Genomic DNA, 22,564 nt, shown 5'->3' on the forward strand with positions numbered 1-22,564 from the left:
TCCAGAAACGACTTGAGGTTCAGAGGGTTAAAGAAAATCCCCAGCTTCTATGAGCTGCAGTGATGGTGAATTTAACCCTAGACTGAGCAGGATATTTCACTTGACATACTGCTCCCCCAGATCTCTTAATTTGTTTCTCGGCTGAGCAAAAAGCAAAGACAGTCCAGAGATATAAACAGTAATTCACTGTCAAAAGAGTTTGCATCACAGAAACACACACACACAGAGACATACACACCCCGCTTCCTACCTGTGTTTCCTCCTGAACCACTCTGTACTGTTCCTTCCACACAGCCATCTTCGTGGCTTCATCCTTCCTCAGCGCTCTTTCTTTCTTCAGCTCTGGACTCCAAAATGTCTTAATGGAGTTCATGGAAGAGCTCAGCTTGGACTCTTTGCCCTCCAGCTGTAGGAAATAAATATTAAACACTGTAACTTGACTGTAAAAATTTTTTTATCTGTCTGCGCTTGAATCTTAAAAGTCCTCAACTAAATTCACACATCAGCTTGCCTCCTATTATTTAGATATTTAGCTCATCCTTATGGCTATAATCTGCACTTTAAATTCAAGACAGCAGAATTCCCAGAGGAACTCACAAGTAAACAAACAAAAAAAAGACACCATTCATTGTAAAGTGTTTGCAAATACCCTTACTTCTCTGCGCAGTAGTTCATTCTCTCGTAGCACTTCTCTTAGCTGAGTCTGGAGGTCAGACATGGCACCGTCTCTCACCTGAAAGCACACAAAATCTCAGGATAAAATTCTGGACACCTATAATATCATCATTTTTGCACATCAGTTACATTTTTTGCGTAACATGCTTCTGTATTAATGAGAACATACTCCTCGTATAAATGTTTCATTCATCTTGACATCTGCAAAACAACGTATTAAAGAATTAAACGCATCTTGGATTAATTTTTAAAGCAACAAACAGATTCTGGGTTGGCTTTCGAGTTCTTTCAGTGCAAATGTAGAGCAGTGTAGCATCCTCCTGATAAACTTAATATACAATACAAGCATGTGACACAGAGAAATGAAAGGCTTTTTCCCCCTTAGCTGAAGAAGCAAGTGGAGAAGGAGAGCTACCTCTTGAAGAGATGAGTTGCAGGTTATGACTAATGGCGCAGAGGGAGTGGGAGGCAAACCTTAGTCTATTAAACATACTGTATGAAGGCCCACACTGTTCTTGTTTTATTTAGCTGAAGGGTGACATAGGAAGAAAATGATACGCATTAAATACTAAGTCCAGCTCAACCACCACACACCTCCGATCCTCACGGAACAAGTGCACAGTGGATTCTGTTTTCTCAAGATTGTCTACATTCTAAGTCAGTTTCATCCAAACACTCCACATCTGTTTTTCTAAGCTACAATTTAGATCTTCTATACCGTCTTCTATTTAATAAGGCTTTTCTAGCAGAACAAAGTTACAACAGTGACGAGAGGATTTCTGACTTTTGTGCCAAAAACTAAATTAACAAACTCGTGTTGTCATTCAAGCAAAATGTGTATCACATACGGAGATACATTTCATCACTTTTGCAAATAGACAGGATCTTCTGCAGAAAAGGAAAAAATCTCTGCAGAGAAGCACTTAAGTGCATGCCCCAAAATGCTCAACTATTCCTTAAATGCTGTTTTTTTGGATATCTTCCCAAACCAAAATGACCAAGCGGAGTTCACAAAACACAGCAGCTTTCCAAAGATAAAAGTAGAAATACAGTGGCCACATTTGGCACATTTGAGAGGCACAAACCCAAACTTTCAGTTCACAAAACATTGAGTCAAAGGTGGCAATATTAAAGAAGAAAAGAAAACTCACCTGTCTCATGGAGTGGGGTACTGTAGCGGCCTGTGGAGGCTGGTTTTGCAGTTCCCCGCCAATGCTATTGCATCACTGGGCACAACCGCTCCTGCACTTCCCCTCCAGTGTTTATATTGGGACTGCTCCCCATGACAGCCGCCCTGACCCCATAGGGGACCCTGGCCCCGGCCCTGCCGAGGGTCATGGTGCTTTTGGGCAGCGAGGGATTCAGCCCACTGCCCAGACTCCCAATGCCAACCGGATCGTCAGCTGTGTCGGTGAAGTACATGGGGCCCCCAGTAGCGTAGGCAGCATTCAGAGACTGAATATTCTCCATGGATAACGTTTTCCCAGTGCCAGTAAGCCCACCGGTGGAGCTGCTGCTGCTGTTCCGCCGGTGTCCCAGACGTGGGGAGCGAGGAGGCGTGGGGAGCGACCGGGACTCCCAGATGCCGACCCGTTACCGTTGGATCCGACAACATCCAGCTTTGAGACAGAACGGGAACTACCGTACATGATGACAGAAAGTGGGGCGTTTACTGCAGAGATCTGGGTCAAATGAATAAATCAAAAATGCATGCTCAAAACTACACAAAGCGCAGGAAATAAATGTAAGACGGGTGTCCCAAAAATATCTGAAATGTGAGAGTGAAATGTGAAGAAAGAAAGTCCTGTCAGTCTTCTGCTGTGGCTTTTCTTGACTTGAAATATGTCATAGTGTTGATGTAGCTGTATTAAAAGCGTTTCCAACACCCTCACTGTAATCCATGGGCTTTGTGAGGACGTAGTGATCAATAGGGAATCCCTTTAGACAAAGGCAGAGAGACAATCCACAAGGCCGAGGATGATGTGCTCACCTGAAAAGAAAGAGAAGGTCTGTGATTAGTGGGACAAAGATTTACTGCACCTAAGGTACAAAGGAACAAAATCTTTATCATTCCGAGGTTTGATTGGATTAAGCTTCACCTCTGTTTGTATTGACGGTTGCTGAAAATAAAATCTGTATAATGTGATCTCTAAATGAATGAATGCAAATGACAAGTTAAATGAAATGACCAAATATTTGTGAGCAACAGCTTCTCATACTTAAAGATTTGCTTCTCCTTTATATGTTTTTTTTTTAAAAATGGTGCGTATGTTGACTGACAGCAGACAGGAGCTCTGAAAATGTCTAGTTTCAGAAAGCTTGCAGCAGGGATTTGGCATCAGGGCTGCACACAATTAGAAAACAAACTGACATTGCAATATTTTGGTTTTTTTGCAATGTGAAAAAATACAGGAATTTTTACCAGATGACTTGATAATTTCTATTTGAAACGACACGTGGTTTTGTAAGAGAGAACAGCTTTCTCGTATGGCGTAACACTGGCAGAGCGCTTCAAAATAATTCAGATCTGGCTCTGCACTCGTACAAAGTTTTGTGGTGCCGATCCAAATGGTCAAAAGTTGTGTTGCCCGAGTATCTGTTTTTGGTCGTCATCTTCATCCTTCCTTTGGCCAAAATGTTAACATACATGACGTTCAGTATTTCTCTCCTTGTTCCTTGCTAGTTTTCTCATAAATATGTGAAGCCTGCATGTCAAAAAACTCTGTCTTGGTAAGAAAGCGCAAATAAAATGGTCTATGCTGTATAAATGTATTCAAGAACTCTTTATTCTGAGTATATTGTGTTCCGTCTGACAGACTTTTTATGTGAAGCAGAACTCATAGCCTGATGTGATTTGATTTAATTTGCCTTTCTTCATATTAAACTTCCTACACTGTGACTATTCCACATGCGCACAGTGAAGTGTCAATGTTAAAACAATATAGCGTGCAGCCCTAATTTCAAAAAGCATTAATATTGAAAATAATTTCCACAGCAGTACCCACAAAGTTTGCGTACACACACCAAGACACTCGAAGCACTCGAAGCAGCCAGGCGTAAAACTACCACGGACGTCATCACAGATTAACAACAGGAGAAAGAAAGAACTTGGTGGCCAAAATATCACACACACAGACTTCTTCTACACAGGCTGCTTTGTCTCTCCACCACATTTTACGCCTTGTTCTTCTGATCACACTGTGCAACACCTCTGGCTATGAAGTCAAAGACATCGTCCTGCAGCATCAGATGCACTGATGATATCAAATAATATTCAATCAGCCCATTTTGTATTCCTAAACAGTTTTCTTTCACCCGTCGGATGAACTACATGCATAAAAATAGAATAATCTGTGAGTTTTGTAATTCAGTTAGTTAAATCTTGTTTTTCATCGTTTTATTCTTTAATAATAACCAGGGAAGAAAAAAGCAAATGTGAAAAAAGATAAATTCCCATCTGTTGTATGTCTGTTAATCACATGAGTCACACCGGATAGAGGGATCAGTTACAGTAGATGCCAAAAATATAAACCGCAATGCTACGCTTTAGATAAATCCAAAACACCGTGAAAGAATGCTTTTCCATCACAAAGCTGTGATAGCGCGTGTGTGTGTGTGTTGGATGAGATAAATAACCTAAATATGAAAACTGATTAAGTCGATCAGGTCAAAGAATTCTTGTAATTCTTCATATCTATGAGGATAATGAAGCATGCTACTCCTGCCATGCCCTTCTGGGTAGTCAATTAAAAGCTATAGTCACTAACATTTTCTTGCTTTTTGCACAAAATGAACATTATTTATGATCGTGGGCTTACACATGTTTTGGATAAATGCCTCAGAGGTTGCTGAGACTCCAAGTTATGAATGTTTAAACCTTCCAGGGCTCCTGAACTATGAGTTTAAATCTGTCTGCATGAGCATCAGTGCAGCATCTGAAAGGTGGAGTAAGATTCAGATTCTCATGGAATTTAGTATAAAGAAAGTTTGGGTGAATTTGATAAAAATCACCGTCATTTAGTCATCTGGTATCCTTGGAGACCGTGATGTCATCCTCGGGTCAGTGGACACATGACCCGTTAGACACAAACACACACACACTGGCCATCTGATCCACACTCTCCTCTTACTAAAGCGAACTGACCAGCTTCAGAAATGGTCAGCACACACAAGAATGAAGCTTTCTGTGAGTGGTTTGCTTTATCACCATAACACATGATTTGTCTTAAGAGAAATACAGAAATAGTAACCCTGTTGTACTTGGTTTTGAGCTTAAAATTACGTTTTGCAAGATTTGCAAATTAGCACCTCATACAGTTGCATTTCAGACCTGATTATTTTCCTTTGACTTTATTATGTTGCATTCGACTCTTTTTGGAGCTCCACACATGCAGCGTTGTGTCTTCATGGACAATCCACATAGTCCAAAAAAGATAACTGAAGGTTACAGGGACATCTGTGCAGTGTTTTGTGAAAACCCTCTGATGATGAAGTGTGCATCTCTTGGATCCTTGCAGACCCTTGTGTACTCATGGATGTAAAAATACAAGCCTTACTCTGGAAGACCAGTTCAGTGGAATTACCAACAAATGCTAAATGTATACATAAACATTGAAATGTGATGGGAGAAGTACCCTGAGTCCGAAAATTTGTTTAATATCTGTCGAAATGTCTCGTATTTTTGACGACATGCAAAGATTCCATAATCACCTCTCAGCATATTGTAAGTCAAGTGGTCTGAGAGGAAACTAGACTTCTGCACCTCTTCTTGGTTGTTTTTTCGTCTTTAGAAAATCTTTTCTCTGGCAGAAAACTTTGGCAAGTCACAGAACCATTCAAAGAGAAAGAGAATGGGTGTTCCTACCAGCTGTTCCACAAATGCAGATGTGTATGTACACTACCATTCAAAAGATCGGGGTCACTTAGAAATCTCCTTATTTTTGAAAGGAAAGCAGTATTTCAGTGAAGATAAGAATAAATGAATCATAAATACAGTCTAGAAATTATTAATGTGGTAAATAATTATTCTAGCTCTAAACAGCTGATTTTTAATGGAATATCTCCATAGGGGTACAGAGGAACATTTCCAGCAACCATCACTCTTGTGTTCTAATGCTACATTGTGTTAGCTAACGGTGTTGAAAGGCTAATTGATGATTAGAAAACCCCTGTGCAGTTATGCTAGCACATGAATAAAAGTGCATTTTCATGGAAAACATGAAATTGCCTGAGTGACCTCAAACTTTTGAATGGTAGTGTTTGTATTTTCAGAAAGTAGATGGTAAAAAGTCTGATTCAGTCTGCAAGAAAAGTTGCTGTTCCAGCACTGATAACAACTGCCTACCATGTGAAACAAACCCCACAAAAACAGACTCCTGGATAGCTTCGCTGCTATCATTTTCCTGTCAAATCTAATGTATGGTGGTGGTTGGTTAGGTTCTGTAGGTAGATTTACCATGCAAGCTGATAATTAGTGGCTATGTTGAATGCTGCTACACGTTTAGCACTCCACTAAGTGTACCCAAAAGCCAGGGTTAATTACATTTCACATTGATGCTCGTGGCTAACTCAAGTTGCATGAGCGTATATGAAGTGCATTTATATGCTTGTGTTGCTCAAGTAAGAAGAGAGGGCTTCAGGAGGAGAGCTGTATTTTCTAAATTTGGCACATATTAATGAATGTAGTCGTTTATTGACTTTTCCAGATTTCTACCTACTCCAGCTTTAACTGTGCAGCGCCTCAGTCGACCACTCTGAACTTCCCTGCACCCAAGACTGGATTTTAACAGCCGTACTCTTCCAACCGATGTTCTGTTCGTCGCTGATCTTTAGACAGCGAGACGTTACTGACAGCCAGTCAGTGACAGCCACACACACTCACACACTCTGAAATGTAAACAGAGACCATCTGCTCTATCTCCCTTTGGGCCAGAAACACACACCTGGATAGAAACAGGCCAGGACCCTGCCTCTAGCACACTTACATACAGTATTATGAACTTACACAAACGAATGCGCACTGAGCGAAAAGCTGAGCACATGTGCAGACCTACACAGAGAGAGTAGATGCATCATTCCAAAACAGACAACACATTCACATCAGCTGTGAGTGATCATTGCATTTAAAACACGCACTTAAATGCTTCATTTGTCAGGGCTTCCCTGCTCCTCCTCTCCAGACCAGCTGACCTGTAGATAATGTATATGTCCCAATTATCACTATAACACAAATATAACAGAATGTCTGTCTTCTTCATGCTCCATTAATGCATTTATTGAACACACAAAAAGCTCTTTTTAAGCATGATTGCCACAGGTCGCATACATTGTGCAGTGAGTGGTTGTGGAGTAAAGAACTCACACTAAATATATTGGACAAGAGGCAGGGCACCCATTGGATAATCACCAATCTGTCACATGGTGAATAAACACACAGACTATTTGTTTTTATTTTTATTGGCTTGAGGACCTCATGGAAACCACAACAGAGACTGTGTTGAGTTTTCTAAAGTTCAAGTTTAAGGATCACATGAATAAAGCAGCAGTGTGTCACACAGGTTATTTATCTGCAGTGGTTTTAAATTCTGACGGGGCCAGAGGGGTGAGGGATATTTTAATTATTCTGCATCTTTGATTTCCAAGTAAGATTTCTAAAAAAGAAACAAAGCATGAAAACAAAAAACCACTGCGAACACATACCTATGACGCAGCTGGCATCATGAGATCCAGCGAGTACGAGCATATGACCGTCCAAGACCCATCTGTCAACAGGCTCACCATCCCTCTTCACACAAATGTAAAAAAAAAAAAAGCAGCGCGGCGTTGCCATAAGGAACATCTGTTAAACACTGCTGCACTGAAAGTTCACAAAAGTTCACTGTTGACCTTGGAGACAGTAAATCTTCACCTGAGGTCTAATTGCAAGCTTTTAAATCAGCATTCAACCCACTCTCTCATTGGCAGATGGAGTTTTCTGCACTTCAAAGCAAATCCAGCTAAGTGGGCCTTGAGTTGAGATTTTGAAGTTTATGTGTTTCATGCAGTGTTATCTGATGTGAAATTACACATGGATGTATAAGGCAGCTATGGTCTCCAAAGCTGCCATTAATGTTTATTCTCACTATCAATTAAACTGAGTATTTCTTTTTTTTTGCCATTTTGCAAAGAAATACAGCAGTTGTAAGAGTTGTTGTTGTTGATGTTTTCAGCCAAATACTTCGACCAATTAGTAATCAGCTAATGGTACAACTGTCATCAGATCAACAATCAGACTAACTTCACTGCTGCAAAAAATATTCAGCAACACTACGTTGTACTAAAACTACAATGTCGTCTGGAACTGATTCTGAAAGAGGCTCAAGACTGAACCCGAGACCCAAAATAACCCCATCTCCCTCTAAGTCTACAAAACACTCTGCAGGAAAGACCAGCACACACAATGTTCTGTGTTTCATCCTTCGCCTCCTTGCAGGGTTTCTAACAGCTATGCTACGTGTCTCATCTTTCCTCCACATGAACAATGCTGTTTAAGGTCTCATAAAGGTCTAGAATATCAAACAAGGCTACCAGCTAAGTCTTTATAGTTCATAGTCAAGCGCTTGTAGTCGGGTAGGTATCCAGTATGTGCAGCACAGAAGAGAACAGACAAACACCTAGTCATCTTCCAATATGGCTGCAGATTCGAGCCCAATGGATATAATGGTTTGCCGATATTGTCAGTTGATATTTGCCTGTCACAGACATATAGGTATCGGTGCATATGTTATCTGATATGCTTCGATATTTAGTTTTTGTGCAGAACATAATGCAGAAAAAAAAATGCTTGGGATATTTTCAAACCAGCATCATCACATTATGTTGAACACAGTGCACTCTGACGCCATTGTTTACTATCTTCTCAGCACATTTAGCAGAGTATATCATGGCTGAGCAGACAGTGGTGCAGAGTCAAGTGGTGTCTTTACAGTAAGTTGCTAGCTAGTTTGTCAAATACACTGCTGGAGAATTAATAAACAGCAACCCTATCACCTTCCTTTCTGACTATCATAAACACCAATATTTTGACGTGAAAAATTTTGGCCAACATATTGATACCGGAATTTCTTACTCTCTAAATATCAATATCTGCATCGACCACAAAACTCCAGTATTGCTTTGTTTTACCTCAGATAAACAGCAGAGATACTTTGAGTATGGAACTATTACTTTATGCTAAAATGACCTCAAAATAATCCGCAATTTACAGTTACAGAGCAACATTTGAAGTCATACCTTTCATCTGATGACACAAAATAACAATCTAATATAAATTAACCAGAAATTAGCTGAGATAAAAATAGAAACAGCCAAACTGAAAGTCTGTTATATGAGGCAGATACATCCTAAATATCATATGAGCAGACGTTTAGTAAAGCAATGACAAGTAGTAGGCAGTAAATACGCACGCAAAGTGCTTGTAAGCTAAATAAATTCCTGCTTTAATTGTGGTCTAACCTCCTACCATAATAATAATAATAATAATAATAAACTTTATTTATATAGCACCTTTCTAGAGCAAAAAAGTCACAAGGTGCTTTACAAAAGCATAAAACAACAAGGCATAAAAACACAAAGTAAAAGCAGAAATTGGCATAAAAAAGAGATAAACATACAACAAATCACACATAGGCAAGTCTTAAAAGATGGTTCTTTAGCTGCTTTTAAAAAGTGTCGACAGTGTCCGCTGATCTTAGATTTAGTGGGAAAGAGTTCCACAGAGTGGGTGCCACAACCTCAAATGCGCAGTCTCCTTTAGTTTTCAACCTTGAGCGAGGAACTACCTGCAGGCCCTGATCAGAGGACCTCAGAGACCTGCTGGTGACATAAGGCTGTAACAGATCTCTGATGTAGGCCAGTGCTTGACCATGCAGAGCTCTGTAAGTGACCACAAGGACTTTAAACTGTATCCGAAATTTAATGGAGAGCCAGTGAAGAGCAGTCAAAATTGGAGTGACATGGAACCTTTGGGGGTCCTGGTCAGCAGTGGCGTTTTGGACCACTTGCAGGCGGTCCAGAGACACTTTGCTGAGGCAGGTAAAAAGTGCGTTGCAGTAATCCAGACATGATGACACAAATGCATGGATTAACATCTCCATCTCAGCTTGAGACACAATGGGCCTGAGTTTGGCTATGTTCCTCAATTGGAAAAAGCAAGAGGGAATCAGCAATTTCACATGTTGATCCAGAGTCAGAGCCTGGTCCACAGTGACACCAAGAATTTTAACGGAAGGTTTAACCATGGAGGTCTGGAAACGTAAACCATTTTTGATCCTAGGGACAAGACTTGGAGGAGCAGAGATAAGAAATTCAGCTTTGTCAGAATTTAGCCGCAAAAAGTTATTAGCCATCCAGTTTTTTATTGCGGTCACACAGTCACTTAGAACTGACAGTGAAGCAAGGTTGTGGGGCTTAAAGGAAAAATAAAGCTGAATATCATCAGCGTAGCAAAGATAAGAGATACCTTTAAACTGATTTATTATTTGCCCAAGAGGAAGCAAATACAAGGCAAATAGAACTGGACCGAGGACTGAACCTTGGGGCACACCACAGTGGAGGGGTGTAGGTGAGGAGGCGAAATTACCAACAGAAACAGCACAGCTCCTGTCAGAAAGGTAGGAGGAGAACCACTGCAGGGCTGTCCCCGTCACACCCACCCACTGACCAAGTCTCTCTATCAGTATACCATGGTCCACTGTATCAAATGCTGAGCTGAGATCCAACAGCACCACCACTGAATATTCAGACAACACTCCTCAGTCCTGATTTATACACACTACCAAGGTTTTCTCCCTCTATCAGAAGACTCCTAATAGAAATATCTGACTACTTATCTTTGTTCCCCCATTTCTGGTGAAGGTAAAGTGACTCACAGTGGAGATTTTAGAGATTTCTTGCCTTAAATAGCTGCCTGCTGCAGATGGAAACTATGCCACAAGTGACACAACAGTAATAAATCTGAAGAGTAGAGGTGGGTGATAATTATCAGAATTATCAGTAGAAGTAAATCACATACAGTATAAGGAGTCGTGGGATCGAACAGAGACTATGATGGATGGCTTAGTAAGGCGAAAGATGGTTTTTAGTGATCTAAAATAAAAAAGATGGACAGTGAAAAAAATCTGCACCTGTGTGTGTCTCATTGTCTTTTTCCTCCCTCTAATCCCTACTTTCCCTCTCTGACTCTCATTTGTCTCCCTGATGCTTTCACTGCCTCCCTCTTCCACCATCAGCATTCCTGAAGGTGTTCAGCATGTTCTATTTATGTGACAACCACACATCCGTCTGTCACACCGCACAATGTGACACACACACACACCGCTCAACCTATACTTAGTCGTTTCAGTGTGGGAGCCGAATTTGACAAAGTCCGTCTCTCGCCCAGGCTCATGAAAACGCATTATTTTCACTGTGAATATGACTATTCTCCGTTACTCTCCGTTCCTGTTAGGCTGGTTTGTGATATGATGTGGCTGGAAAGGACTCACTGGTTGTGTGTGGAGTTACACATTTCACTGAGAGTCATGTCGACAGTCGCGCTGAAGGGAGAGTCAAACTCATTCTGAACGTAATCTGTGTGAAGATTTAAGGGGATGACCCGCCGTTCACCACATTCAACTTTTTTAAACTTCGCTGCCGCTTTATATGCCACGACACCAACGTTACCTCTCAGAAAATCAGATTGCTCTTGTTTAAAGACAGCAACAGTGAGAAGAGGAACTATCTCAGCCTCAACTATACAGTTAGACAACAGCAAGACTGCAGTCCTTCTCAGGTTCCTTATAGCTTCATGCAAACACACCCATAACGACAGAAAGAGAGCTTTGGAATACCAGTAATAATATATTGCATACTTGTGAGATTGAAGAGTACATTGTGAGATGCATAATCATAAAAATGCGATAAAAAAAGAATAAATCATCGATGTAAGAAATGTTTTAAGTGCAGCTGATGCCTTCGCCTGAATCAGCTGGGATAGGCTCCAGCACCCCCCGCGACCCTAGTGAGGATAAAGCGGTGTATAGAGGATGGATGGATGGATGGATGATACACTGTGACTCAGCGAGACAGTTCACCTGTCAAATGTGGAGAAAAGTGCACAGTGTGACCTGCTGTTAGATAATTAATGAAGCTAGCGCTGTTGTTGCATAAATGCACAAAGCTATCTATGTAGAGATACAGATCCTGCTTTTGTCTGAGGTTGCTTGTATTTAATCAAATCAAAGACTTTACAAACAGCTGAAAGCAACCCAATGAACATCAAAACTCAAATTACATTTATTGGTGGGCTTGGAGGGTGAGTTTCTTTAATCAGACATGTTCCTCTGTCTTCATCACAGCAGAGTCATATTTTAGGGACATTTCGGTTTGTGTTAGATGTGAAATTTTACAGTAAAGAGCATGAGAAAGGTGTTTTATGATTTTTGGCCAGCAACCAGTGTGTTTTGCATTCTCTGTGTTGTTTTTGGACCAAAGAGATCGGTTGTGAAATGTGGAAGAAGCTGCCTCAAACTGCTTCACACAATGCAAAGTAAGTCACTTGTGTGTGCTTATCTGTTTATATAATGGCAGGTCAGACTTGTACCTTGCTGAAAATGCATCCATCCATCCTCTATACACCGCTTTATCCTCACTAAGGTCGCGGGGGGTGCTGGAGCCTATCCCAGCTGACTCGGGCGAAGGCAGGGGACACCCTGGACAGGTCACCAGTCTGTCACAGGGCTACATATACAGACAAACAATCACACTCACATTCACACCTACGGGCAATTTAGAGTGATCAATTAACCTCAGCATATTTTTGGACTGTGGGAGGAAGCCGGAGTGCCCGGAGAAAACCCACACATGCACAAGGAGAACATGCAAACTCCATGCAGAAAGATCCCAGGCCCACCCCGGGATTGAACCGGGGATCTTCTTGCTGCAAGGCAAAAGTGCTAACCACTGCTCCACTCTGCAGCCCCTTGCTGAAAATGACAAGGAATATAACTACAGTTGCATTGCCAATGTTTTACAGAAAAGAGACTCGTTCAGATGTGAAACCGACGTGTTCACATCCTGTCAGAATAATAATGAGTAAAAATTCTCAAAAAAGCAACTGCAGAGTGTTGGCATCAAGGCATATTTATCAAGCTATTTAATCCCATATACAGCAAAGTGTGAGAGTAACTTTTAATCACATGTATGCAGTAAGCAGAGATGGGAATTTCCTTGCTTCTTGTTTATCCTTTGACCTACATTTCACAACAGTGCCTGACATGCTTTTCTGCAAAAAAAAAAAAAAAATGCATGATGTAATTTAAATTTTCAGCGTCTTTTGAGGCAAAAAACACTCTAAAGCAACAATCTAATATGAATTTATAGGGAATTAGCTGACATCAAAGCTGACATAAGGCACATTTAGCACCGAAATGACATGTGAAGGCATGGAAAGTACTTGTAAGCTAAATTAATTTCAGCTTTAATCATGCTGTTTGTGCAAAAATGCCGAAAGTGGTTTAACAGCCTACCCAATCCAGACACCGCTACTCATTCCTGAATTATGCAGAGTCAAGGTTTTCCCTTCTATTATAAGGCTCTTTGCAGCACCAGTTTCATGCAACACCTAAGAAAAATGAACAGTTGAGAGTTCTCCGATTCTCTGGAGAGGAAGGAAAAGGTTTTGGCCCAAATTCAGTGTGTTCATAGTGAGTCACTGAGAGTTAATCAGCGACAAAAGTGTTTGGTCATCCCAGTTTAATCTGCAGGAGATTGTGAAAGCTCCTGCGACGCATTTTACCGTCGAGCAGGAAATAAATTCATGATGAGCGGGGAGAAAATCGCCAGTCACAGATGATGAGCTCAAGAAGACAGTCTGAAAATGCAAACACTCACGCAGCGCCCACAGAAAGCCGGGGAAATCCCTGCATAACTGCTTAAGTTATACATTTTTCATCATGTCTGCCCAAAATATGCATCAGAAGGTGTTCCTAGCAGCTGAAACACACACTGTCCACTGCTGCAATCACTGCCGTCAGTCAGGTCTTGCAGCATTTCAAATGACACATCAGTAATTTGTCATTTTAATGTGAATAAATATCTTTGATCTTAAGGTCATCTCCAGGTTGTTGGAGACTTTAACTAGAAACATGAAGGGGTGTCTTTCTGTTTAGACTGTATTCATGCATACAGGCAGAGCGGTTCAAAACCAACAGATATTTTAACTGGGGTGAGTCATTTTTGGCTTCAACACGCATTATTAGAGGAAGAGGTGAAGTGTTTTGAAGCTGTCGTGAAAAGCTTTTATTCCTGAGTTTACAAATGTGAGTAAAGGTGAAGCATTTTTACTTTCATCTTTCACTTTAGTCCAAAATTTCACTTTGAGCAGCCCCAGGTCTCTCCAAGTGCAGTTTCTCACTACGTCACAATGTGTTTGGGCTTACTGGGATTCATTTAGCATGACTGCGCAGTGCCGAGCTCATGCAATACTGCTGTTTGCTGTTAAACACAGCAATACCAATGATTTGGCATCATTCCACAGACAGACGCAAGATACTGTCTCCATGTCAGGGCTTGATATTGATGACACATCGAAATGACAGCTTGGAGCTGATTTATGCATTTTTAACTGAACTGAAACACATTTCAAATCATTTCTGCATGACTTATGAAGAAATTTATGGAAGAATTAGAAAGAAAAAATCTCTTAAAATAACAAGTTTTTCTGGCTTGTAAAACCTGATTTGTGGTTTGGCCTTTTTAAGACGATGAAACGAAAAATCAGCTGACCCTGCACACAGGATATTGGAATGGTTTTAATTAAATGAACGGCCCAATTACACTTAGGAGGGAAAAATATTAGCAGTCTGTGACAGTGAAAAATGTGTTAGGCTGAAGATGTCTGGGTAAGATACAGATTTTGGCTTTGCCGCTTCAGTGTGTGCCACCAGTTCCCACCGCTGATAAGATATAATATGGTTCAGACAGTGGAAAAGCACAACACTGATATGGGACAGATACCATCAGCTCCAGTCTATTGTGTACCACAGGAAATTAAGCCGAGGTGCAGGCTGGGCAAACAAATGCGCATACAATCAGGAGCTCGTGCACGCACTGTAACTCGACACACACATGCATGTACACAAACACAGCGACGAACAGAAAGCTGGCTGCTGCCTACATAACAATACGGAAAATGTGAGGTCAAGACAATTAACACAAAGGCAGGGAGGCATAAAACCAATTCAGGAGTGTGTAGTAGTTAAAGGAAGGGAAAGTAAGAGGCTCATCCTGCAAAGAGGAATGTGTTTATGTAGTCAAAACGCAGGTTAGTAGAGAAGAAAGTGACTGTAGAAGGTGAACCAGGCACCCTTTGAAACTATGGATTAACCGATTATTGGCCTGCCCAGTTATTGTGGCACATATTTGGCTCTTTTCCGATGATCTGTCCTTTTATTGGTTGATTATTTATTAATTAAATACCCTACTTTATGTATCTGCGTGAAATGAAGCAGAAAAAGCATAAACTAAACAACTAGAAAGGCACTCAGAGAGCATAGTACTCTGCCAAGGCTGTTCATTCCCACATATGGCATTGTCAGAAATGGAGCATTTTTTTTAAAGAAATGCAGCATTTATTAGTCATTGATGATCAGAAATCACGGCAACATAGAATGTGGCCATTTAATATAGCTGTACCCACAAGCAAAATGATCTTGCACTCAGCACAGGTGTGTGTTATGCATAGAAACATTATGAACGGATATCCAATCGTGTGACCTAAATATGTAGCAGGTGGCGGGAATTGATGGAGTCAGAAACACCCCCACAATTTAATCAATTCTTCCTTGTATTATTTCCAATGGATAGGTCCCAATAAGTTTGCAGCAGTTGATTTATAGTAGGATCACAATCATGTGATCATTAGCAGGCAGCTGATGTGACATTCATTTGTTGTCATAGTTAGAGTGACACAATGCCACTATCTCACAATGATACAGAAATCTTTATCAAATCCCTGGATCCAGACTATAAACTGCATCGCTGCCAAAATCTAATCATTTTTTTCTTTGTGTCATTTTTGACCTTCCCTGAAAATTTCATCCAAATCCATTAGTCTGTTTTTGAGTAATATTGCTGACAGACAGACAAACCAACGCCGATCATCACATAAATCTGCTACGTTCCTTGGAGGAGTTAAAAAACACAAGCCATCGCCACAAATCAGGAAATCGGCTCCACCCATAGCGGGTAAGGCTACGCTAACGGCTACTGGCTAAGTTAGAAGGCAGCTAAAAATTACCCAGAAACAGAATCTAGAAGACAATAATTAATAAAGCTTTAAGATGTGGACCTTAGTGGACAATAAAAGTGACAGAAAAGTGAAATTTTAAGAAAAAGAACAGGAGACAAACTGATCAATCTCAGGCAACAGCGTCCGAATTCAATCACCCCTCTTTCTATTTTACATATTCAGTTGTAGTCTCCCTTATAAATGAAGAAGCCTAGATATGAATGGCAGCTTCTCTGCTATTACATACTAATAAAACATTACATTTAATGTATACCGGCTCCCAATATCAGTTATCAGCCGTTCTCAAGCACCAACAATCTGCATCAGTGTCGGCCCTGGAAAACTCATATCGGTCGATCCCTATATAAAGTAATCTAAATGGATAACGTCAGTGGATAAATAGCAAAAAGCAGATGGTCTTATGATAAAAATGACTCCTAAGAAATGGTTTTACTGGACTGCTATCTCTGGAAAGCCCTCAAGCCCTGAAGCAAAACTGGCTTTTCCATGTGATTCAGACAGCAGAGTGAGCTCTTTCACTGCACATAAGGGTTCAAAAGTAATGAAAAATGGGCCGAGTTTTGAGAATAAACCTATAATTAAGACTAATTCTAAAAACCAGCTGGTTTAAACAGTGGCAGACTGACTTGTTCAGAGCCTGGACATTTTTTAAAACAGACTCCAGTGTTTACCGTAATCTCAGTGGAAGGAAGCAGCTCCTAACCCAGAGGAGGGGTGGTGCAAAGAAACATCCCTCCACCTTCCCCTCCCTGCCCTTCATCATCACATCACATTCATGTGCTCTGGTTAATTTGCAAAGGCGTTGCTATCAGTCTTTCCTACAAGTTGCTTGATCTTGCTGCTTGATCTGCGCTCAATTCCAATCTGTCAGACTGAAGAAGAACTTATTACAACACAACTAAAAGTCTCCATGGGAAGAAAAAAATGATGGCAAGAGATGGAACTTAATTTTCACTACCACAGACACTCCCTGGAGGAAGGATATTAGTGATGCCACAGGAGATAAAGTACAATATTACAGGAATGTGGTGGCAGAAGATGATTTGAGGAGCTCCACAAGGCTGTCAGCAGCTTCATCTGCAACACAGTGAGCAGATTGATAATCGCATTTGGAGGTTGCTGTTATTAGCCTGTTATTCCAGGGGAAAGCCTCGGGCTGTGCACCTACAATTGGTTTGTTGAGCACCGAGAATAAGAAATAAAAGCCCTGCTCACACTGACAGACCTCTACTGTACGTCTCATCACCGCTGACCCCAAACTGCTGCGCCTCAGAGCGGCCATCAAATTTTAATTATGTTTTCGCCGACGTTCCTGTTATTCCTCAAACGTGGCTGCAACACACGCACACACACACATGTGAGGCTGGTCGACAAGTGGACAACACGAACACACACACGCGCGCGCACACACACACACACACACACACACACACACACGTAGGGGCTGTGTATTAAAACACACACTCAGACTGCCTGCTAAGTTCCGATACTCACTGCGGCTGCCCTCGGTTGTGAAATAAGGTCTGTGGAGGAACAACAACACACACAAAAAGCTGAAAAACCGAGCGGTCACATATCGTCTCCGGCCAATGTCCGAGCTCCGGGGAAGGCTGCACACGGTCAGCCGGGACGAGGCGCTGTGTTCGGGGCTGTGTCTCCGTCTCCTGTCCGTGTCTTGTGTCTGTCTCCGTGTTTTCCGTCTCTTCCAGCTTCTTCCACTAGTGGCTTCCCCACCGCTCTGCTCGGGCGCTCCCGTGACGTCACCACGGTGGAGCGCGCGTCCCCGACACGTTCCCCCCTCGACCCCTCCCCTCTCTCCTAACCGGGGTCGCGCCTGTGAAAAATGAATTACTGTGACTTGTATTATTATTATTCGCTGCACTGAAGCAAGAAAATAAACATCGTCAATTTATCTCAGAACGATGCTTAAAAATAACTAATTTCACTTGAAATAATTATTTTTAATAAATCAATACATCTTTATTGCCATTGTATATATACAAGAAAGCTGAAAAGTGGTAGACAATAAAATAAAAAACAGCAACTGAAACTCTTGCAAGTGAGCAAGTGAGCTACACACACACACAAATTAGCATTATATCTTTTTAATTGCTCTGACATATATACAAATTCTATGGAAATTTTCTGAGAATTTTCCTGGAATTTTACAGAAGTTGTATGGGGATTTTCCTGAAATTTAATGGGAAATTTCCTGCTGGAAATCCGAAATCGTGCAATAACTCGCGCCAAAACTATCCCGCGATTTCGGAACAAGATTTGCTTTCTAGCGTCCTGAGATTTGGATACAGACCACAACAAATAGCGATCGCCAAGTAATGTGGAGGTTTTCGTTCACTTCTCATCTCTAGTATGTTGTGGGACACTCATTGAGACTATCTGAGCCGGTCAGTGTGGGGAAAAAAGCACGTTAGGGCGGACTTTGACGGGGGGGGGGGGGGCAAGTTGCCCCATACTTTTCGCTAGCTGAGCTGCGAGCTGAGCTGCGAAGCTGCCTGCCTGGCTAAATACTGGAGCTATGTTGAAAATTCATTTCTCCATCACTCACATGTATGAAATGACATATGGAAACAGACCCCAGGTTGAAAAAAACAGAAATTCCCCTTTAAGTTGCCAATGATTCCTACATTTTAATTTCTTATAATGGAATCATTGAAGTACATGGTGTGTTTGTCACAAAAAAAAAAAAATAGTTTTGGTTCTATCATAGATGTATTATAGGTCCTCTGAAAATATAACAACATCTGCTAAGTCAAAAATACATATAAATATGACAACTTTCATGATCTCTTCTGGTGATGTTAATCTTATTTTCTTATATCATGGCCTCTTCAGGCCTCTTGATTTATTATCATTAACTACAGCTGGTGACTCCTCTGAATCAATTTAAGTCGGGGCTTACACTAATCAGACTCAGTCACAGCTAATACAGTGGGAAAGTCTGGGGAGCACAGCATAGATTTGAAGGTCAGGAAAGTCACTTTTAGCTATTTGAAAACAGGTACAGATCCTAAAGTCATCCGCTCAAACAGCTGTTCCTAAGTATATTAGTGCATGGTGCGGTTGTGTCACTGATACGATCAGGAAAACACAAAAGCATCACCTGCTGCTGAGAGACGATAGGTCAGGATGATCTGGTGTCAGTTACATCACCATGGGCTGAGAGGTTGCTGTGCTAGAAGGAGGCCTTTCTTCCAGAAATGGCATCTTAAAGCTCGATTCAGATTGTCAAATGATCACATGGACGAAGAAAAGGTCTTCTGGAGGAAAGTTCTTTGGTCAGAGGAGTCATAGAAGTCAGTGGAAAGTCAAGACTGCCATGATATGCATGTTCTTTACAAGTACAAAACCGTGCAAAAGTTTGAGGTCACTTATTTTTGAAAGAAAAGCAATTTTTTTCACTGAAGACAACATTAAATTAGTCAGAAATACAGTCTAGACATTGTTAATGTGGTAAATGACCATTCTAGCAGGAAACAGCTGATTTTTAGTACAATATGTACATAGGGGTACAGACGCACATTTCCAGCAACCATCACTCCTGTGTTCTAATGCTACATTGTGTTAGCTAATGGTGTTGAAAGGCTAATTGATGAATAGAAAACCCTTGTGCAGTTATGTTAGCACATGAATAAAAATGTGAGTTTTCATGGAAAACATGAAATTGTCTGGGTGACCCCAAACTTTTGAACAGTAGTGTATGTAAACTTTGGTTCAAACACGTAAGAATTAAAAGTACTCATGCAGAATGGCCCTCTCAAAGTTAATTGTCCAATTAAAGATAAAGATATTCAAATTGCATTTAAGTGCAGTACTTCAGCAAATGCATCTTGTGGAAGTGTATTACTTGTTCAATGAATGATCAGGTCTGGGATACTATGTTTACATCATATATACTGCATTTGGTCTTTTTATAATAATTTATGTATCATTAAATTGTGCAGGTAATCAGTCTGTACTTAGAGCACAACAACAGGGAGATTTTTGAAGAACTTTTATATAACCGTCTAATCAGCTCAGTTATCTTGCTCATTGTTTGGTTTGTTTCAAAACTAGTTCATGGTCAAAGACATGGACCCAGCACACAATCTGGCATGTCAAACACAGGTGTAACAAATGCTCCATTGCACCGCAGTGATTGCTGCACAGAGACACTGTTAACCCTTCAACGTCGAATTAACAAGTTACACTGATGTCCTTAAGGACAAAAATGTTCACATCAAAGACAATGCCAAAAAACATTATATATTAACATTATATTACACTTTCACTCTTGATCATGATTACCAAATATTCATTCATTTTCAGGCAGGTTATTAGGCATCTACATGCTAGTTTGTTTACATGTTGCCACAGTTGTTTCTTTATGACAAAACTTTAAGAATGATTTTTTTTCCATACAGTGTGCTAGGTGTAAAAATCTTTTTTTGATCATCACAATCTGGCAGGTGTCAGTGATTAACAACATTGATTCTGATACATTGTTAGTTTTTATGCAGTGCAATTTTTTTTTTTTTTTTTTAAAAAGAGTGACACTCAGGACCTTAAGGACTAAACCGTCCGAATGAGCACCTGACAAATCAACTGGAAACAGCTGGTTTTTAGTGGAATATCTCCATAGGGGTACGGACGAACATTTCCAGCAACCATCACTCCTGTGTTCTAATGCTACATTGTGTTAGCTAATGGTGTTGAAAGGCTAATCAATGATTAGAAAACCCTTGTGCAATTATGTTAGCACATGATAAAAGTGTGAGTTTTCGTGGAAAGCGTGAAATTGGGTGACCCCAAACTTGTGAACTGTAGTATAGATCTCTTCACTTTCACTGAATATCTGTCAGCTATGTCAGATATGTATGACATGTTCTCAGTGTGTTTGATGAGTGAATGACCTACATACGGTATCAAACCAGAGTGTGTGACACATTTCCAAGCTGTTCACTCTCATCTCTCAGGTCCCTGTCGTCGGTCTGTCTCTCTTACGCACAATTACACGTCAACCTAAAGAAATCGCTCCAACTAGACAGTTGACTAGACAGACAGACACACACACACACACACACACACACACACACACACACACACACACACACACACACACACACACACACACACACACACACACACACACACACAAACACACATTTTCAGTGTCCCAGTTCCCTGGGCGCCAGTCAGACAGACAGCTGAGGTATAAATAGGCTGTTGGTTAAAGTTCCCCTTGAGAGGAACACATCAGGAGTGGTGGACCAGCGTAGTCTTCTGAGCTGTGTCCACAAACATAACAGGCAGTGAGTTTATTTTACTGCTTATTTTATTTGCTAGTAGCCACGCCTGACGTGCATCAGCAGGGTTACTGCATTCGCTTCGGTATCTGGCTGGGTAAGTATGTATGTGTGTGTGTGTATGTGTGTGGGTATGTCCAGTCAGATATCTCTGCAAGTGCTGAAGTCAGGATAATCAAACTTGGCACTGAAGATCAGTCTAAGGTCCCCTGCTCAGTTGTGGAGGTAGAGGTCAGCAGATCAAGTAGGAAGGGATATACGTAGGATGATCAAAATTGAAAGCTACATGTAGATGGCGTGGTTCCGCCATCTGCTGAGGGCGTGTCTAGTTAAGATTTGCATCAAGGTTTGTAAGTCTGAAAATAGAAAATTCAGTAATAGAAAGACATAATATTGAGGCCACAGCATCATGTTATTAAACTTTTAACCCTCTCAACCCTGAGAAGTTTATGGACATTTTTCACTGCAATATAAAGTCCTGCACCTTTATGGAAAGAGCACAGCACTGAATAGAAGCAGCGAAAACAAACATGTGTTATGTGCTGTATGATATAATGACAGAAATTACAAAAAAATTGACACAAATTATGAAAAAAGAGAAAAATATGAACTCTAATTTTTTTCTCCAAAAAACTGAAAAAAATCAACATGTACAATGTTTTTTAAAATCTTCACAGATGTTTCCTATACTGGGAAAAAAATGATGACTCTACATACAATTAATGTTTTACTACTTACATTTTAAAAAAAATTCCTATCTGCTCAGTGTAAACACAGCCTGCAGTTCAACCCAAAAGTCCCTGAATTTTCAGCTTCACAGCTGTGTCGAGGAGCAGAATTTTTGTTGTTGTTTTTTTTAGTATGTATGGTTTATTTTTTTTTTGTAAAAAAAAAAATTAAGTGATTTTAAAGAAATGCAAGTTTTTAGCTCAGATGTGGTTCATTTTCCAGACAGAACTGCACACGATTTGTTGAAGGACCTTTAGAATTGAATTTCCCTTCAGGAAATTGTATTGTATTGTATTTAGAAAGCTAAAAATCTGTCAGTTTTATCTGTTTTTACAGTTTCTGGCTCCAATAAATTGGGTCAGCTTGGCTTTTTTTTTTAAAGAAAGGCTTTCAGACCTTCTTTTTTTTTTTTTTTTTTACCACAAACCCACCAGCAAATTTTGAAGTTGAGAATGTAAACTGTATCACAGCAGCTCCAGAAGAAGTCTATACAGTTTGAGGAATTGCACAATAATTAACTTGGAGAAGG

At 40.6% G+C, this 22,564-nt stretch overlaps 1 protein-coding gene across 1 annotated transcript in view; it reads right to left on the reverse strand.

Annotated features, from left to right (window-relative positions):
• LOC110963314 (ELKS/Rab6-interacting/CAST family member 1-like) overlaps positions 1-17,764 on the reverse strand; it is a 183,013-nt gene extending 165,249 nt beyond the window's left edge. The window contains 7 exon segments of the mRNA XM_051959255.1: positions 251-406; positions 656-733; positions 1,827-1,888; positions 1,891-1,929; positions 1,932-2,231; positions 2,234-2,665; positions 17,498-17,764. Coding sequence (XP_051815215.1) covers positions 251-406; positions 656-733; positions 1,827-1,888; positions 1,891-1,929; positions 1,932-2,231; positions 2,234-2,324 — 726 coding nt within the window. The 5' untranslated portion in view covers positions 2,325-2,665; positions 17,498-17,764.
• Positions 17,765-22,564: the final 4,800 nt, after the last annotated feature.

The sequence above is a fragment of the Acanthochromis polyacanthus genome, chromosome 1 (genome assembly GCF_021347895.1).
Source record: "Acanthochromis polyacanthus isolate Apoly-LR-REF ecotype Palm Island chromosome 1, KAUST_Apoly_ChrSc, whole genome shotgun sequence".
Taxonomy (NCBI): Eukaryota; Metazoa; Chordata; class Actinopteri; family Pomacentridae; genus Acanthochromis; species Acanthochromis polyacanthus.